Below are 20,317 nucleotides of genomic sequence, written 5' to 3'. Positions count from 1 at the left end.
CTTGGCTGAGGACTGTTGCTGTCTCACCTGAGTCGGAGGTCCTTGATCATGACCTCAAACTTTTCCCCCTGGAGCACTGAAGTTGTTGATTTTTTTTCCCCTTTTCACCCCCAGTTACTAACTGCAGATGTCTGGCCCTCACTGTGTCCCAGCAACCTTCCACTGCTCCCTTTCCCCCCACCACAACCCAGTGCATGTCAGTACCCCTCTCTGCCATGATGAGACTACATGGCTGGTTTCCACCGGATGCATTGCTCCCTTCTTTCTGGGCTGCCATGGGTGATCTTTCTCACACCTGATTTATTCTGTTGAACTGCCCACAGCTTTAAAAATCCATGCAAAACCACACGGAGAAACAGGATCAGGGCTGCAGCTTACCAGACGGGCAGGTGCAAGGCACTCTTTGAGAATACACAAGTGCACCCATCCTGTCCTTTTGTTAGCTTTAGTCTGGGTTCTGCCATATTAAAGTAGGGTAATTAAGATGTTGGCTACTGTAATTAGGTAAATCTGGGCTGCCGCAGAAAGTTGTCTTGCCTGCTACTCTCCACCTCCCATTGACTGGGGAGCTAGCACAGATATTAGAGAAGCTACAACTAAATTTATACCAGGGAAATTATCCATTTTCAAACTAACCCCTAAAGGTCGGACAGGAAGAGCTTGCAACAAGATTTGTTCCCTGAGATGGTCTGTAGGCATCCCACTGGTAGCACATGAGGGCTGGTGGAGAAGAACTCGAGTCAATGGCTGCGGAGATTTATGCTAGATTAAACCACAGCATGGACTGGACTCAGCGCAGAGCCATCTTCATGTCTTTAAAACTGAGGGCAGGCTGTGTCTTTTCAAGAGAATCTGTAGCTGTGCTGTGCAGCACTGAGTGGCTGAGGAGAAATTGCAAGTATATGCATTAAAGATGTTCACTGAAAACGGTACATCACAATCTCACGGCCAAGGTAATGGCTGCAGATAGGAAGAAGCACTGAAAGAGCAGCCCACGTCAGGAGGAGAAGTCTGTCCATTATTGTTACGGCTGAAGAGTTGAAGGAAGGTTCCTGCAAACAGCTGTGCACTGCAAAGCACGGTGCCCATCAGGGTGACTGCAGAGGGGTCAGACTAAATTGGTTAACAGGCTATACAGGCAAGTGAGTTTGATCAGGGAGAACTCATGTCCTCAGCTGGACTCTCCCTCCTTTGGGTGGTGCGCCATCACTGGAGGAAATGGAAGCAGGAGGAGATCACACACTAGGAGGTTTTTAGAGGTGTTGCAGTGAATTTTGGAAAGAGCAGAAGGACATTTTGTAGGTTCTGCAAACCTTCCAAATAGGTAGGGGGCTTCACAAGATGTCAAAGTCCTCAGATCTCATGTACGTCCTGAAGATGTTTGCCTCTGTCTGGAAAGCCAAGTGGCAGATACTTTCTCTCCAGGCTTGGTATTTGCATGTTTTAGATGAGAGCTGAGGTCTCCATTCTGCCTCTACTGCAGACCAAGGTGCGTTTCTACCATCCAGCAACCCTGGGTTCTCTTCTGCCTGGCTACAGTTCTTAATCAAAATCACCTGGGAGGAAACAAGAATCATAGATTAGAAAGAAGACAAAAGGAAAAATTCCTTTAATCTCAGTTTAGGTGGGACTTACTTGGAGATTTTGTGGTCAGGATCAGATTTACGCCTCACTTGCACAAACAACACGCTCTATCTTTGTCTCAAGTGGTCAGCTCCTGATCTGACAGACAAAATTTTCAGGGGAATTATGAAGATTTGTTAGGTCACCATTAAACAACTGAAGGTTAAGCTGGGAATCTCATGACAAAACATTCCTGTTTTCTAGAGTGGAGCTAAATATCTCCTCTCCTGTCACCTGCAGACAGAGAGGTTCATGAAAACCCCCAAGCACATCTTGTAAGGGAGGTGCAGTAACCCTCTACAGGGACTTGTCTACTGGAGTGAATTTTGTAGGTGAACACTTCTCACCACTTCTCAACCCAACCTTTACGTGTAGTTTCGTTGCTACCTGAAATATTTTTCATTTGGGTTTTCGAAATGCAAAAATGTGAACTTTTTTTTGAAGATATTACTTTCCTTCCTCTTCTTCTTTCCCGGTGAAACACTTTTCAAAAAATGTGTTATTTCAAAATTTTTGCTTCTGCCCTAGAAATCGCAAAGTGTCCCCCTCCTGCCCCATAAAGGAATAGGAAAATAAAACGGAAAAGGAAGGGAGAACAAGAAAACAGTGGTATTCTGTGAGAACCTAAATCCTAAACATTGTTCATACTTTTCACCCAAGAACAGAAAGGGAAAAGTAAGAGCAGAAGATGGGAATAAAACACCTGCTTTTTAGGAAGGGAATAAAGAGATTTTATGAGCACAGGTTTCCAGCAGTTTTTAAAATGCCTTTTGTTTGCAGAATATGCTGCCAAGCTCCTTAAGAACAGCAATTGTTGGGCTGCCTTCACCTGATGCATTCTGACATTTGCTTGAAATTTACACCATTTGATAGACAGAAGGGGCCAACGCTCCTTAGAGCAAGGGGATTTCCTCCTCATGCTCAGCATGTTGGGCATGGGCAACACCTTTACACTCTTTGGCGAGTAGTGGTGTGCCTCAGCCTTCAGGTCTCCATTTAGATCAATTTTATAAGATAAAAGCACATAAGCCTTTCCTGGAGTTTTTCCCAAGTTATACAGAAGGAGCGGAAGCAAGTTTGAGCCTGGTGATAGCTATAGTTTTATATGAGAGAAAATAATGACCATAGTTGCTGGAAGGCAATAGGAGAATGCATGATCGTCTTTGACACAGAGTAAATGTGTATGTGACATCCAGGTTATACATATAAAGAAGGAGTTTAAGTAAAAAAATCTCAGGTCAAAGAGAACTTTAAGCAGTTCTGTCTAGGATATAAGGCAGGATAATTATTTCCCCACTAAACTGGTTTCTGGCAAGTATTTTGAGTCATTTTCTGCTGGGAAACAATGACCAGTTGTCAGACTTAAGGGGACCAGCCTATTCTGTTTGAATATTTCAGAGGAATAAATACCCCTCGGCACATCATTTACAGACCTCCCACTGTCTCCGGCTCCAGCATTTGGCACTCTGCCTTCATTTGTCCCCTTCTCCAAACTGCGGACGGAGACCCTACCACCAAAACCCAGTGAAAGCTGAGGTAGTTTCAGCTCCTCAGCAAGAGGCACAAGAAAATGCCTCAATTCTGGTAAAAAATACTGAGAACGCTGTTTTCTTTTAATGTATAATCTGAAACACATTCAAATGCTGTCAGTTAAGAAATTGGTCAGACCTTGATTTCATAACAACCATCATTGCACGCATCCCGTTCCTGCTTCACTTAAAGCACGTCAGTAGGTCCATTACTTCCCACGGGTGGCTGTGTCCTTGCTGTGCTGTGCATGATGCTGCTTTCCAAAATCTAGGTGTATTGCTTCTGCCCAGCACTAACCCACCGTCAGGTGCTTTGTCTAGCTTTCTTTTCAAATTTAGAGACCCAGGTGGGCTGGTATAGGTGGTATTCAAGGACAAGGAGCGGGTGCCAGCTAGGTCTCGGCTTGCTGGTTGAGAGTGCCAGAACCTTCAGAGGGGTGTTTGTGCTTCACAGATGTAGATGGCATTGTGCCTTCTAATGGTAATTGGAAAAAACAACACTCCCGCTGTACTGCTCAAGTGTGACCTTGAGTTTTCTTTTGATAGGAATGGCAGAAAATTTATGTGTCCGATTCTGTGTTCCACCACTGAAAGAGCTCTTGTTGACCAAAGCTGTTGGTGTCAAGACTGTGCTGTCTTACTTGAGGGCTGGAAGCACAGGCTGCGGTATGACAAAAAGAGGTGCCTTTAACAGCCCTGTGCCCACAATGGTCCAGTGGTACGGGAGCCAGGCTGTTCCTCCTGCCGTGTGTTTGGCTGTGTTCAGAGATGGTCGTGGCTAGTTTTTTGCTTGCATTGGACTGTACAGGTATCATGCATGGGTAGAGGAGAAGTGTAACGGAGCAGTCACTTGAATTACTGCAGATGACCCAGGGTGCTCCTGCATTCCTTCTACATTCAGTCCTTCTGCTCCAGAGAGATGGAGAGCAAAGACAACCGAAGCTCTGTCCCAGCCTGGAAAATTTCATGGGTCCTGAAACTGAGTAAACTGTGTTTACGTGACAGACAAAACAGAGGAGCAAGGGTGGACCTGTGTCTGAACCCTTAAACAAGGCTTTAAAAGGTTTTTTTAAGGTTTTAAACCCTTAACCCTTCTACCTTAAACAAGTCTAGGTGGAAATCTGAGAGTTCAACCAGGCTGAGAAACTTACTTTTTTCAGATAGATCTGGAATGCCTTGCAAAAGAGAGATGTTTGTTACTCCACGTGCTGGTTGAGATCAAGAAATTAGGAGCACAGCAAAGAAGGGTTCCATTATTTTTTACTTAAAATGATGGCTGGTCTGGGTTGGTTTTTTTTTATGTTTTTGAGTAATGCTCTGCGTAGCTACTTCATTTAGCTCTCAGCCTTTCTGACAGTGATAGGTTCCATCATGTTTTGTTCCTCTGTGGTAGGAATGAAGTATGCACAACTGCAAAAGTTTGAAAATGTAGAGAGACACCAAGGTGGAAGAAATACGTGGGCAATACTGGATAAAAATTCTTTGGGAAACCAGAGATAAGCCTATTTTTTTTTGTTCTTTAAGGCAAATTAATCTTCAGTCTTTGAAGTATTTAAGAGCACTCTTTGCTGGCACAGCCTTAGCCCTGGAAGTGTGTTTAGCTTCTTGATGAAGAAAAGATGGAAATCATCAGCTCGACAGCTTTCCCTCTCACATGATACATCACGCGACCTCAAAGTATCGCAGCTATCTAAATGACTGAGACACCTGCAGGAAATGCAAGTGTCTGTTACTACTCTCTTGTCATGTGTCATTTCTACAAAATTACCAATGTTGTTGCAGGGCCTGCTGACTGTCAATATTGCTGCAACTGCGCGGAGCTCAACGCTGGTCAGACCCAGGGTCTGGAGCCAGTCCTGCCTCAGAGCCACCGATGATCTCACTACACAGGAGAGAAGAGAGAGGTAAGGTGGGAAGCAAGGGTAAACTGGTATGTCCAGATGTTGACTGTGATTTCTAAACCTTTCAAATTCCCACCCTGCCACCCCACCCTTTTTCTGAAAAGGCCATAAAGGAAACCTGTTAGCTGGTGGTTGTGTGACTGTTTAGCTCCTGAACTCTCTCCCCGTGTTGTACGTTACTTAGAAGGGTAGTGGAGCATGAAACAAGAAGTTCTGTTTGTCAGCGTCTGGACTGGAGATGTCTCTACCCACCTCCTTAGCAGGAAGATCAAACCCAATTGCAAGACAGTGCTGTCTGATACTTTACCTCTTTGCGACACTTTGAAGCGACGAGCAGCGTATGTGCAAGTTAAAAGTGAGGAAGGGCATGTTTTACACAGCTTACTTGGCTGGAGCAGGTGTGATGGCAGATCTGCCTCTCAGTGCTGGTCTTTCCCACCCCCCTGCTGACGCTGTGTCTAGGTGGTGTGTTTGGCCCTATCTGAGTTCGCTTGACGGTCGCTGCAGTGCTGCTCCTCACGAACATCCCTTATTTGAGAGGCTGTGATTAAGAGCCATGAGCAGGGCAGGAGCAGCCTCCTAAGCTGCCTGTTGACTGTTCATACCTGTTTTCCACTTAAGTCCAGGGTCTGACTCTCTGAGTGCTCCTGCTCCTCCACTCCTTGCCACTGTACACAAGTGTTGCCCCTCACTGCACAGCCACAATTGCTCTGAGTGGCATCCACGTTGATGCTGCGTTTCCAGCTGCTCCAAGCCAGAAGGTTACGCCTCCCGCAGTAGTGAGGTGAAAGCCCGTACTGCTGAGTTACGCAGCAGAGGCCCTAGTGAGCAGAAATTGAACCCTGTCCCACACAACCTTCCCTGAACCATGCATCATCCCAGCCCCTGTTCTCTCTTTCTCTAGATCTTACAATAGGCTGAGTCACAGGGGAATAGCCGTGAATACATCAAGGCCTGGAGGGGCCAAAAAAAATTAAACTACATGGAAGAGGGAGGTGGGGAGAAGGTGAAGCAAGGATATTTGGAAATAATGTGATTTCCCAGAGGCTCATGATATCTGCAGGACTGAGCTCTGTTAAAACCTGTTCCTGCAGCCAGGTCTTGATGCAGCAACACTCGGGGCAACGTGAATCCTTTGCCCACTGATGGATCTGTTTTGCCTCATCCTGAGAATTTCTGCTTTGGACCCATGCCTCCTAGCTGACTGTTCTGCACTGCTGCAGTGTGTTCCCCATAGAGTAGGCAAACACATGCTTGTTTTGCTTGACCATCGCTGTTGAAGGTTTATCTGTGATCATGGTGCTTCAGTGGGGCCTTGTGGGACTTTTCTTCCTCTTTTTGCTTGCAAAAACTCAAAGTAACACTTTGTGTCACCAATACTTCTAGGAGTCAATGAGCAATGGCTTTTTTCATCTTGTGATAAAAGGCTTGAGGGATCTTTAAAGTGAAATCAATACCTTTACCCCAAGACACTCAGTTGCCATTAAAATAGAGAGCTAGTTCAGTCTCCTTTGAGCAGAGTAGAAGTGTAGGCCAAAAATCTGTACGTGGTTCTTGCCCTTTGTCTTCATTTAACCCGCACCCAGGGCTAAACAATAACAGTTTTGCTATCACTCTGTTACCTCCATCCTATGGTCATCATTGTTCTTTTGTTTTAATATGGTAGAGTGTATTGAAATCATTTGGTATTGTCTGATTCTGTTGTATAGATAGAGTGTCTTTAAAATGTGAACAGATCCTATTGAAGTTCTATCAAACTTCAGGAAGCATATGTGATATCTCTTTTGTTCAACAATGAAGGAAGAAAATTTTGCATCAGTTTGCAAAGAGACATTGATGTCCCCTCACAACAATTTAAAATCCCTTCTGTCCATGGGAGCAACTTCTTACATTTCAGGAAGAAGATAAGAACAGAATGCAGAACTTATTAAATTTTAGTCCTTACCCTGAATGTCTCCGTACTGTGCTGAAAGTGGACTTTTGGTTGCTGTTTGGAAATCAAATGGCTGCTTTGTTGTTTCTCCGATAACATGCCTCCTGTTGGAAAGTTCATGCAGGTTGATGAGTATGAGTTAGTGTTAGCTATTTTTGACTTTCATGGAAATTCCTGTGATTTTTCACATGAGTTTATCCTTCCTTCTTTTATTTTTCACTCACCTGGCCCACTTCCTGCATCCCCTCCAGCACTTGAGTGAATTACCCACCGGCATCACGTTATCTCAGGTGCTGTCGCTTGCCTCTCTGCCTGCGCATTCAACCAGCTGAAGCACAACATGATTATTCCCATAGGTGGACTGTGGCACGCCTATGGTTTTCCACAGAAAACATAGATCAAAGCCAAACTGCGTTAAATGCAATTATTTTATGACATTATCTTGCAATGCCATATCATGGCTTATTCTTAAATGATGCTTGGTGACTAACTCCCATTGAAGTCAGTCAGCACCGGGTTCCTAATTATCTTCAGAAGATATAGGCCCTGGTTAGTAATTCATTCCCTCAAAACATTTCATTCTGAGAGGCAAAACAGTGGATAACTCTGTACTTACGTGCAACTGCAGTTTCCCAGGCCTTTTTTTGCTAGCATATGCTTGCAAGTCTTGAAGTTGTGCACATACTGTAGAAGCAAAGTAAGTATTTTTCAAGACATGGTGTGATTGTCCAGCCTGGCCCCTGGGAAGATAAACCATGGCCAAATTGTTCTTTTCAAAACCATTAATGTTTAAAAATGAATTAAAAATGGATAGCCAGGACAGTCTTTCCATTACCACTAGAACGACAAATGCCTATCCATTCTCTTTTTCACGCATCCAGCCCAAGAGCGTTGTTAAAATTTAAAAGCTATAATGAACTGCATGTGAACTAGATGGACACCTGCACTGGAAATTAAATTAGAGGAGAAGAACAGTGCATTTGATGAAATGGAGCTATTGCTTGAGGCTCAAACATACCTTGGGATAAACTAGGCCAAGTACTCTGTACAGGCCTTTATTTCTGGGGGTGTCTGTTTTCAGGGGCGATCGTTATTCACTAATGGGGAGGATTTTTTTGAAAGCTGAGAATGGAATAGATATGCAGCATTTATGGAAATCCATAAAGGCGTGGTTCCTAGACGACGCCAATGCCTTTGAAGACTAGCTTTCATCTCCCCAGCTCTGTATTTGTAGCACGGATTTTTAATGCTTTAGAAAAAAAGTGTAGGCGAGAGGCAAGGCATCTTCACTAGGTATGTTCGTTAAGGTTCACTGTCATCTAGTATCTGGTGGTATGCATAAGTTCAGCCAGAAGTCCTGTTTCTCATGTTCCTATTCCCGTATTCTCCTATTTCTCTTATAACACTTTTGGACTGCTTTTGGAGTAACTTTCCTTCCTTAAGTAATTTTACATGGTTTGTTAAACCCTGACCTTCAGGTATTAAGCTCATATCTAGCCATTAGACTCAATCTGCTCTTACGCAGAAATCAGGCTGATGCTACATTTACGGACCAGACAGGTGGGGTGGGGTCCAGCACCTTCCTCTGAAGCACCCAGCACTGCCCCTCACAGAGACGGAGCTGCAGGCGTTGCGCGTTTACAGACAGGCCTGTGAGCGTGACGTTGTCACTTGTGCCCTGTGTCCTGCTGCATGCTCAGGAGCCTCTGCCCGGAGCTGTCCACGGACAAACTTGCCGTGCAGACCGTCCCACTGCAAAGCCCGCGAGTGCCGTACACACCAGCTCCATGCAAAGCCCACCTCTGTAAGCGGAGAGGGGCACTCCTCCACCCCTCATGTGTCTGAGAGATGTTCGCGCTGTTTGCTAGTTACTGTGACACTTCTCATGACACCAGGCATAGCGAAAGGTAGAAACAGATTTTACTTGTAAGAATTAACCCAGACACCAAAGAGGCTAGATCAGAAACAGCCACGTGGAAATAAAAGCCCTGCTTCTCTCTGTGCGTGCTTCCCAGCTGCTCCTGAGACGTTGAGGAGGTCTCTCACTCTGTCGCCCACCTAACAGCCTGTCCTTACAGCAGTCTGTGGCTGGGTTCCAGCCTCTGAGTAGAAAATGTCTTGCCCCGAGTTCAGTGTTTAGTGAAGAAGATCTTGACTTAAAGACAATTGCACCCTTAAACGCCTAGCTCTTACCCAAGATTTCAAAGCTTCCTTCCTCTCGGTTATCCCTGCAACCCACCACTTCATTAAGTGGAGGGTTTAAATGTTCCTTTTAAGGGATTACTGAATTACTGTGTCCACTCTAGAGACACTACTCTCCCCTGAACACAGCTGGCTGGAGCTGCCTTCTGTCCAGAGGTAAGCAGACTAGTTAGTGCTTCCACTACTTAACTCAACTATAGATTAATGATTGAACTATGCTGTGGTAAGCGCTCCCTTTGAGTTGGACTAATATTGTTGTGCGCAGTATTTGTACTTCGTATGACCGTATAGTCTGAAACCCACGAGGAAAAAGGGATGGAAATAGTGCAGTCTTGTTTGAGTCCAGGAGTGGTGATAAGCAGGCTCTTTAGACCAGCAGAGATTTTGAGATGAATGTCCTTGGCAGGGTTAATCACAGTGCAGGTTGCATTTGTGTCTGATCCAGCTTGGAATCAGGCTGCTCTTGGATCCGGCACTTGCAACAGACCTTCCTGCACCTTCCGAAGGCAGGAAGGGTAGAAAGAGCCTGGTGGTCCTTGTGTTCCTGGGAAGTGTGACAGAGTCGGAGTTCCTGCTGGAAAGTGGTGCGCGAGAGACGTGGCTCTGCACCACCTTAGAGCGTCAACCGGCTGTTAGACGGGAGTGGGGAGCAGGGCAGAGGTTGTTCCCTGCTGCTGCAGACCTCTCAGTAGAATCACTGTATAAATACAGAAAGGCTGGCGGGAAAGCAACAGGAGTGAAGATGGTTGTGTTTAGTCCCTGGAAGATGACAAATCCTACAGGGCTACAAAGAGAAAGTACTTTCTGTCTGCAGGCACTGGTTTTGAAAAGCAAACCAGAAAGACGAAAACCCAGCAGAGCTCTCCCCAGAAATACCCCCACAATGAGCCTGGAGAGGCTGGAGAGACAAGACAACAGCGGGGTTGACGGCATTGCGGTTTCTACAGCTTTGCAGCCTGGGGTCAAAAACCAGCTAAACCCAGCCCAGTGCAACCCAACGAAACCAAACCACCACTGTGCTTTCTCTCAGAGCTAGTGCTGATAGGATTCAGCCCAGATGATGATACTTCCCTACCAAAGCCCTCCTGGTACCGGAACTGGGATTTTAGGAGAGTGTGAATGCACAGAGTATACGCACTCCTCTGGTGGTGTTTCTGCGTTTCTACTCTCACTCTACCTTTGTCCTGGAGTAGAGATGTTGTACAAACTGTTGGAAATATCTCTGGTCCCACCACCCCTATGCAAAGAAAGCCTTCTGCTTCCCTATTCAGGAGCTCTTATCAGACACATGAATCACTTTACCCAGGAATAGGAGTCAGAAGCTTCCAGAAGCTGAGTGTCAGGTCTAGGAAGGAGTTGTTTTGTATTCTGGGACCTTCCTTCATCACTTTCTCTGTTGCCCAAATGAGAAGCGAAATGCAGTCCTGTGTGAGGTGAAAGCTGGAGGACTTGTTTTTCCTGGTAAAGGCTGGAGCTGGTAGAAATCACTCTGTACCTGACAAATACTGTTACCCCAAGGCTTGCCTCTGGCTTGGATGCCTCTGCCCATTGTCCATGCGTCCTTGACAACCCTCCCCGTAGCGAAGCTGCCCTGGCCAACGTCAGGCAGCGAGAGAAACCAGAGCAGAGCAAAGTGTCGGTATCTGGGCAGAGAGGGGGGCTGGATGCAGGCTGAGGGCATCGGACCTGTGAAGAAACCAGCTTCCCCTCCTGCCCGCTCTGCCCTCAGCACCTGCTGCGCTGCGGGTGTGCGGCTACAGCAGGATTTCGTGCAGAAGGAGGCACTGCCAACATGGCCCTGGGGCTGCGGGGGCCCTGGGGCTGCGGGGGCCCTTGGCCATGCCCCCAGCAGGCTGGTGCCACCCATGGTGGGGCACGGGGGGGAGGGAAGGGCACCAGGAGAAGGGGGAGAAAGCAGCACCCGGAGACTGTGTCATGCAAACAGGAATTTATTTCATTTTTCTTGAATAAAATGTTGATGGAGCCCTGCTAGTCCTGCCGGCGGCATGGCCTCTTGCGGGGCTGGGGAGAATCCAGGGCGCTGCTTGCCCTCCTCTGTGTGGGGCGCCGGGGCCCCCCAGGCGAGCGGTGCCTGCCCTGGCTGGGAGCGGAGGGGCTGCGGCTGCAGCACGGGACAGAGGGACCATCTGGCGCAGACGGGGGATGGCCGGGACCCCCGCGCAGGGCGGCCTCCGACGTGCCGGCTTCCTCCTCCACGTTGGGGTCAGCAGGGCTGCTGGAGGGAGCCGGGATGGATCCAGGAGTGCCTGCCCGGGAGCTGGTGGAGCTGGAGCTGGCCGCAGGGCTGTCGTCCTCCTCGCCGGCAGCACGGGAGCGCAGCAGCCTCTGGGCCTCCTCGCTGCACCGGCACACAATGGTGTTGACGATGCCATGGACCAGTGCTGCTGTAAATTCCCCAAAGACAGGCTGTAGCACCTGGACCATGACCTCCCTGTTCGGACCATGGTCACACAGGTCGTGCAGGATGATGCTCTCTGCAGTCTTTGCCACCCACCACCGGGCCCCACATACTGCCTTCAGCTGCCGGCGCAGCCAAGGCAGCACAGGGTCAAGGAGATGCTCTTGTCTATGGAAAAGTTCTGCCCAGACCTCGGGCAGGAGACCACCCACAGTAGGCCTGGCGTCAGTCCCCACAGCCCCCTGCTCAGCTGGGGACGGCATCCTCTGTGGAGAGGACGGAGGGGACGCCACGGGGCCATGGGGGCTGTTGTCGGCCAGGTGGCTGGAAGCTGTGGCTGCCTGGCTGCTGGCATCTCGCGACTGTGTGGAACGCCTGATGTTGAACTCTACATCATCATCTCCCTCAACAGGAAACTTGAATTTCTTTAGCGGTCCTCTGCAGACGGGGCACTCTGTTTTCCTCTTTGCCCAACTCAGGAAGCAGCGCAGGCAAAACTGGTGCAGACAGGGCAGCACGTAAGCGACGTCATCTCGAGCATCGCGGCAGATGGGGCAGCTCCACTCTTCCTCTGCAGCCATGTTTGTGCTCTGCGGTGAGCTGGGGGGAGCTGAGGACGAGGAGCTGCTCCCCCTCGCTGGTGCTGACAAAGGCTGTTGTGCACTGCAAAAAGGAGAGAGGCCGTGATCAGTCGCTGTCCCGGGGAGGGCAGGGGAGGAAGAAACACCCAGGCCCCCCCAGAAGGACGCCCTCCCGGCTCCCTGAGCTCCTTCACCCGCCCCACGCCCGCCCCGGGGGGACGTTTCCCCGCACAGCTCACCTCCGCTGCTGCAAGCGTGCCCCGCGGTACCTGGCTGCCTGAAGCAGGCAGGGCCGGGGAAACACAGGCGACGGCTCCGCGACAGGCACCGAGAGCTGCCGACAGCAACCCCCAAAGCACCCCCGGCACCGGGAGCAGCCTGGCTCGACCCTCCACACCTGGCAGGCACGCTCGGCAGGAGCCCAGGCACGAGCCAGAATGGCCCAGGCTCTGCCGGCGCCCGAACATAAGCAGCGAGGGACGTGAGGTCACAGTGCACCGCTCGCTGATGTCACCGTGGGCCATCTGCCCCCGCAAGCACACAGCATAGGCTGAAAGTCGTTGAGGCTGGAGATCAGGGGCAACCTTTCCCCCGTGAGGACAGTCTGGCAGTGGGGCAGGTTGCCCAGAGAGTTTTTTGCCATCTCTGCGCTTGGGGGTTTCAAGCTGCAGCTGGGGAAAGCCCTGAGCACCTGGGCCGACCCCTGGGCTGACCATGCTTTGGGCAGGAGGTTGGACCGGAGTCCTCCCAAGGTGCAGTCCACCCACAACATCCATTCTGTGATCTGATCCTGTGAGAAGAACCAAGTTGAAGATGGCCATCTTCATTAGCCACAGACAGCAGTTCTTTTCTGTTGCTCGTTGTTTCTCTAAGTTGTTTCCTTCCTTCCTTGCAAGCGAGTGAGGCTTTCCCAGTGCACTGTTTGTTCGTGGCTTCGACAAGTCTTTCCAGAGCAGCCCCACTGGTTTTAGCTACTGTCAGCATTCTGTTTCAGATAGACTTTTGTCTTTCTAACTGGCTATTTAGTTGCTGCTGGGGAAGATAAGCAGGTCGTTAATTAAGCTCTTCTGAGCTGCTGCCGTTCGGAGTATTTCTGATGAGGTGACTATTACAGAGTTCTAGAGACTATTTGCTATTATAAGCTGTGCAAACAAATCCAAAGTTAGTTTGAACAATTAAGCTCCAGCATGTTAGCAGGAGATGCTTAACAAAACTGCTAGACCTGCAGTTGGTTACTTTTGACACCATTCAATTTTTCTAGTTCATTCCACAGATTTCTGTTACAAACAGCTTATCAGCAACTGTGTTGGATGGTAATTTATAAATGTCTGCCAAATTCACAGACCTGGACACACTGCAGATGTCCTTCTTACAGACATTTGGTCAGACCTCTAGTAAAACAGCTTTGGCTAGCTGGGGTAAAACTTCATTAACTCAGATCAAGCAATTAAAGTATTTTTTTGCTACAAAAAACCTGGAGTGTTTTTTAAATGTTCCTCAGTTTGTTTCAGTATTTTCAAGATTAAACTATTGGATCTTTCATGTTGGACTGACAGGGAACTCAGGCATTGAGAAACAGATGTGGGAATCTGAATTCTGTTTTACAGGAAAGTGCACACACCTCTTCTTATGCTTAGGTTGATTTTTTTTCAATATTAGATTAATTTCATCAAAATGAAGACAGTTATATGTATAATACATAATGCATACTTATGTATTTCAACACAACCTAAAAAACACTAAAATGACTGCAAAATTAATGTTTTAACTTCTTTCACAGATGGTTATTGAATACAGAAGCATAGTAAAGGTATTTTAAGTCATGTCCTTCTATAAACTAATTCTGTCTCTCTAATCAAGGAATGTAATGGCATAATATCATATGCCAGACAGCGTGAATTCAGATTCCTGAGTGGTTTCCATGGCAGCATTTTAGAATAAGTTTCCCAGGCAGCTGCAGACTTCATAGAGGAAGGACAAATGGGTATTAGGTATTGAACTAGAACACTGGAGGTGGTAAAAGTGCTGTTTAACCAAACACAATCCATTAAATATTTGATTTTTAAAAAGCTGCAGGTGATTCATGAGAAATGTGATCCCAGCTGTGTGTAGGAAAAGTAAGGCTCTGTCACAGTGGGATTTGCGGGTTTCAGCTGAGATATCCCTAAAACCTGTATTTTCTCTGAAGAGGGCATAAAAATCAGAGTTATTCTGATATTACATGCAACTGTCACAGATCATTAATGTAATCCATGACACTCCCCAGGAGAATATTCTGGTATGGATTTGTTTTCACTTTGCTTCAAAAGGTTACGTTCAGAGCCTTATCTTCTCTACCTGTGCTTGTCCTGGCTAAGGTTACAGTTCTAGCTGCAGTAGCTGAAATCATACCATGAAAAGGAAAGTCAAAGGAATAGAAACTGTTAGTGCTACTGTCCTGAGGTATAGTTTGTTAGCAGCAACTTTGACTTGTGAGGGACACCTGGAAAATCACAAAGCATGGGCCCAGTGATGAGCTTGTTTGTGTTTCTTCCCTCCCAGCAAAGCCAGATCTGGGGACAGAGTTGCACCATTCTTACATTCTTACTTTTAAAATGTTAATTGCATCAGATTTTATCCCCCCAAGGCCTTTTCACCTCTTACATGCAAGACCAAATCTAAGAAGACACATGGATGTCAAAATGGTGGGGAATCAAAATCAGGCCCAATATCCTCAGGACGCACAAATGGGACAGAAGACTAGCCTGTTCCTGCTGCCTCTCTAGAATACGAGAACTGAATTGTGTGCCAAATCTCTATTCTGTCACATCAAGTCGCATCACATCCTTGACAGTCACTTCTAACTATATAAAACTCCTGAACCGAGTTCCATGGCTATTTCTCCTCTTGATGTTCAACAGAGATTTGCAAACAGGTTTGACATTCTGGTTTACACACAGTAAGCTGAAGACTGGTTTGGCCATTAGCATCTGAGAATTGCTATAGGTTTGGGTTTCTTAGCCAGCAACAGCAGCCATGGCAAATTTTGCTGAAGGAAAGTCCAGGGAGTATCCTCAGATTTAGAAGCAAGGAGAGAAAGTGCTCGCTTCAATGTAGAATGTTGAATTCATGCTTTCTGAGCATCAGCTGATCCTGATGTGGGCATGTGTGGGATTAAATATGAGAATATAATACCAGCGTAAATAAACAGAAGTGGAAGAACAATAGAGTCACCTCCCAAAACTTCGTCATTTGCCACATTTTTCCTTGTGAGCATGTTCTGTACTATAAAAACCAAATAATTATGTCTTAAAACCACATCCACTCAAGTAAAGAAATTAACAGTGTCTGCCTTGATCCTGTGCAGGCTCTTCCTAACCTTCAAAGGTTCTAGAACTGAACAGAGATACGTACATGATTGTGTCTTATCTTTATAATGATATTGAAGAGGATAAGCTGGATCCTTAGCCAGTGGCAGGTGGGGTACCTCCAATTCAGTGGGCAGTTACAGTGACTTAAAAAAATTGATCACCTGATCACACACAAACTGTGATCTCTTAACTGACTCCCTTTTCCTTGGGAACCAGCTAATGGTGTGTTGTTGTTCCTCTGTGAAATTAAATGAGGCACTGAAGCCTAGAGCCCTTCAGAAAATGAATTTTAAGTTTTCCCTTCTCAGTAATTCTGCACTTCACTCTGATATGAAATAAATTGATACTGGAAGCTGGAATTACTTTTTTTTTGGTTATTATTCTAGAAAAGGTTGGGTGGAATGTTGTGGATAGATTGCATGAAAGGGAACAATGACATAAAGATGGTTTATGACAGAAAAACAGCGTGATATGAAAAAATACATAGCAACCCTCTGTTTACACAGCTATTAAAATGTTGTAGGGATCAAGAAAGACTAATGTAAAACATTTAGCATTGGAGGAAGCAACCAGAATAGGTTAATGTACTTAGTGAAGCTGCTGTAGAAAACAATGACAGAGGCGAATCAGAGCTGGATGGGAAAATTTACCTCTAGTTGATGATCAGCTGCAACAAAGGAAAAGGTCAACAATTTGCTATATCAGTTCAGCAGAGGACATGTGACAGAAAAGAACATGTTTAACCAAAGCATCTGCTGGGTCTCAGCACCCAAATAGAGCAATGCGGCTCACTGTGATCTGTATGATTCAGATAACCAGGGCTACTTTTTATTAAGGTCGTCAGTGACTATCTGATATGCAATGCATCACCTGTTATCCATCTAGGCTTAATATCTGAGAACAGTTTAATTGCTTAAATATATCTGTGTAGACATATCCTTTATATTTGTGGTCTCTGTTTGAAACACAGGCTGTGACCCTGTGAAGGGCTTACTCTGTATGTCACCTTTTTCTCCATACCGTATATTTGTCCTGCTGACTTAAACTGAAAACTCAGGAGATTGTCCAACTCTGGGTTTGTGTGGCACAGAATGAGGCTTTGATCCTGATCAGGGGCTCTGCACTCAATAATTATTAGTACATCCAATGACACTATAATAAAATATTAAAATATTAACATTCTTCATTTTTCTTCAGACATGCATGGAACATTTGTCATCCTGATGCCCCTCAGCCTGATATTGATGATTTTTGGAGGAATGACTGGATTCATCAGTATCCTTGCCAGGGCCTACCTACTGCTTCTGATGACGGGAGTGCTTTTTCTTTTTGGAGGTACTATATAAAACTCATGGCTTAACTGTTTTAAGTAATAAGAGATTATATCTGGGAAACATCACTTTGTCTTCCAGGAGAAAATAGCTAAGCAAGAGTTGGCTTTCAGAATAATGCTGGTGTTCATTCGCTTGGTGTCTGCTCAGCTCCTGATGGGGTTCTGGAATAGAAAGCTGCCACTTAGAGTCGGGAAAGGCAAATAATCACACACACCACGCATCCTTGTGGAGTGAGTCACACTTTGAACACAATGTGTCTGCTGTGCTCATTAACACAAAAGGTTTAATACCTTCTCAACTCAGTGCCCAAATTCTGTACAGACAGGGTAACGGAGAAGTGACTTTGGGATTAGTAAAGCATAGGGTTCGATAGCCTTGCACAGATCTTACAACCATTAAGAAAACTGACATTTTTTCAAAGCCATTTGCATTGAGTTCCTGAAAAGGGTCTTGGTAGGCATTCCTGGGTTAGCTTCACTGCTAGTTTTGAACTAGAGCGGTGTCCCCAATCTGTGGGTCACAAAAGGAAACCCCAAAGAGTTATTTTAGTTGGAGTGTAACATTTCAATTTGAAGATAGTAAAATTCTTTTACATTTTGTTTTCTATTATTTTTGCTCTAACCAAAATGTCTGTGTTTTAGAAAGTCATTTATGAATTAAAGCTAAAAACATTCTGTCAAACTAGGAAAACTGGGTTTAAATCCATCTCCATTTTCTTCTCCAAATATATTTTCAGTACTGTTTCACAATGTAACTTGAAACAGAAATTTTCCCCAACAGAAAAGAGGATCCTCAGCATTGGCCCTCATCACCTGATTGTGCAGTCCTGTTTCTAAGAAGAGAATGCTAAGAGATTGCTGGAAGCAAATGCTGCTGTCTCAGTCTTGACTGACCTTTTTAGTCTGAAATGGTCTTACAAAGACCAGCCATCCCCCATTATAATTTTCTTCTGAAAAAAAAAAAATGTTCTGTTTCCTTAGAACATCAGAAAGCTGTATTCACTAAAAACGCTTAGGCTATTTGAAAACTACTCCAAATAGTAAGTGAAAGATGGAAAGCTGTGAAGTGCAAAGCGTGATTATCCTGCTGAGGAGTGGAGTACTGTGCCTTTCTAAGACTCTTGGGGTTGCAAAGAGGGAAAGGAAACACAAAGACAGTATTAGGAGAGAGGTGGTTGAATATGTTCTGAAGATGCAAGTGCTGTTTCCCAGGACAGCAGGAACAGACTGCAGGGTGGCTTTTGGTGTAAGATCAGGCCCTCCTCCCGCTCAGGCGGTGGTGTTCAGCTGTTTCAGCTGCGCTGAGGCTTGATGCATGTTACGGGCATGCACAGTTTTATAGGATACTCCAGTTCACAAAGTTTGGTGTTGATAGTTCTGTCTCAGCAGAAAGAAATATTTTATGATGCAATACCAGAAACCTGATTTTTTTGGAAGATACCAGCACAGGTACGTTCCACATCCCAGGACATCCTATATGCTTCCCCATCTTTTTTAAATGTGGGCACATTTAAGGGGGATCACAGAACTCAGCATACCTTGTTGAAAATGTCAACAAAACAGTCGTTTCCATTTCTGCTGACAAAAGGTATAAAGTGTTTTTTTCCCCCCTTGCAGAGGACTAGAATAAGGTACAGGCATCATAGCATGGTTAAAATCAGGAATATGAGTATGAATTTTGACTGTTGGATAAGCCAATACTCTTCTGTCTTGGTTTGCCTCTGTTTAAACTTGTCTTTCTGGCAAAAATGCAGACTCATCTAGACTTACACTGTGATTTAACAGAAAGACACACCAAAATTTTTCTCCCTCAGAATCTGATAAGACACTATCTTGTCCTACAAGTGTTCCAGTATCTACTTTCCCTGGGCTACAGTCCTTTAATCCAGGGCCTTTCTATCGCATCTTTCCTGCCACTGATACAGTGAAGTTATGACTTTAGTTAGTATATGTATGTCCTTCAAGTGACATAGATGCCAGGCCCAGGATGTAGCATGTACTTGTGCTAGATGTGCCATTCTCTAAGTTTCCCAGCTTCTGTACAGTCCTTTCATTCTGAAAATATCTGGGTGCTTCTTTGAGTGCCTTTATTAATTTATTTTCAGTCTGCTCCAAGGATGTCATTGGCTTAATTATTTGGAAGTGCTGAATAGTCATGACTCCACAACACTTGGTGGGAGGTGACAGTAAAGACCAACACATTTACATGGAACACTCAAAACTTATGATACTCAAAATTAGAAAACAGCCAAAATTCAGGTCACTGACCTGAAGTGCAAGAATCTCTGTCTCCATGGCCTTTCTTGCATAGAGGTAGACAACTGTACGTGGTGCCCAGCAATGAGAGATCAGGATGCATTGTAATACAGTATTGAAGACAGAAATGTACATGCATTAGATATCTGTAAAACACATGACAATTTTTATTATGGGAGGCTTGCTGTTCTACGTTTCGATTCAGTATTTAACAGTGAGAACACATTACACTCATTGGACAGAAATAACCCTCCCTTTACTTCCCGCTCACCCTTCCCCAAGGTAGGTAAACAGAGGCTAACTGGTAATCTGGGCTGGGTAGATAGGAAGGAGTGGCAAAGCAGCCCTAAGAGATATCCAATTAATTACTTGTAATTTCTGCAGTGGATGCTAACTAGCTTAATATGTTTTTCTTTCTCAGCTCTTGTTACACTTACTGGGATCAGTGTCTATATTGCATATTCAGCTGCTGCCTTCGACGAAGCTGTCTGCCTCCTGAGGAGTAAGGATCTCCTGGTAGAAATCGACATAAGGTTTGGCTGGTCGCTGGCACTAGTCTGGATCTCCTTTGTTGCAGAGCTGCTCACTGGGGCTCTGTTTCTCCTGGCAGCAAGAGTTGTGGATCTGAAACAACGACGTGAACAGGCGTTATGAACAACAGGTATCATTGCAACAACAGAACCCTGCAGAGCCTAGAAATGTGGATTGCTTGGTCCGTCTGGTCACTAGGGGTAATAAAAGTGGCAAGGCTGTGACTGAGTGTCTTGTCAGCTGCCCTAAACCCTTTTCCTCACAGTTAGCTATAAACCACAAAGATTATGATAAATCAGTAAAACATTTCAAGTGTTGTCAATAAGGAAACCCTTGTGACTTTAGAAGAAAGTACATTGCAGTGTTAGTGTTTCCAAAATAATTTCAGCTGGCAGCTCATAAGACATCTCCGTTCATTGCTTAGAACAAGGCAGATTTCTTGCTTTCTTTTCTCCTTTCTGCTGTGCCAGCAAATTGCCTCAGAGTACCTTGCAGGCCAGTATGCATGGTCCACTTAGCTTTTGGTTTCTCCTCTGAGACTCATAATAAGTATCCCTAGGATTCCAGTCATGTTGGCAGCCTCTACCAGCAGAGCTGCTCTGGGATGGATACTTTGTGGTAGGTAGTGTGATCTTCCTGCTGCCTTTGAAGGCACATAG

General features: G+C 45.7%; 1 protein-coding gene across 1 annotated transcript; it reads left to right on the top strand.

Annotated features, from left to right (window-relative positions):
- Positions 1-16,737: 16,737 nt before the first annotated feature.
- LOC137674723 (transmembrane protein 114-like) lies at positions 16,738-19,781 on the top strand. The gene is made up of 2 exons (XM_068420380.1): positions 16,738-16,873; positions 19,549-19,781. The coding sequence occupies exons 1-2, from the start codon at positions 16,738-16,740 to the stop codon at positions 19,779-19,781; spliced, it is 369 nt and encodes a 122-aa protein (XP_068276481.1).
- Positions 19,782-20,317: the final 536 nt, after the last annotated feature.

This window comes from Nyctibius grandis, chromosome 30 (assembly GCF_013368605.1).
Source record: "Nyctibius grandis isolate bNycGra1 chromosome 30, bNycGra1.pri, whole genome shotgun sequence".
Taxonomy (NCBI): Eukaryota; Metazoa; Chordata; class Aves; order Nyctibiiformes; family Nyctibiidae; genus Nyctibius; species Nyctibius grandis.
This window is presented reverse-complemented; position numbering and strand designations above follow the sequence as displayed.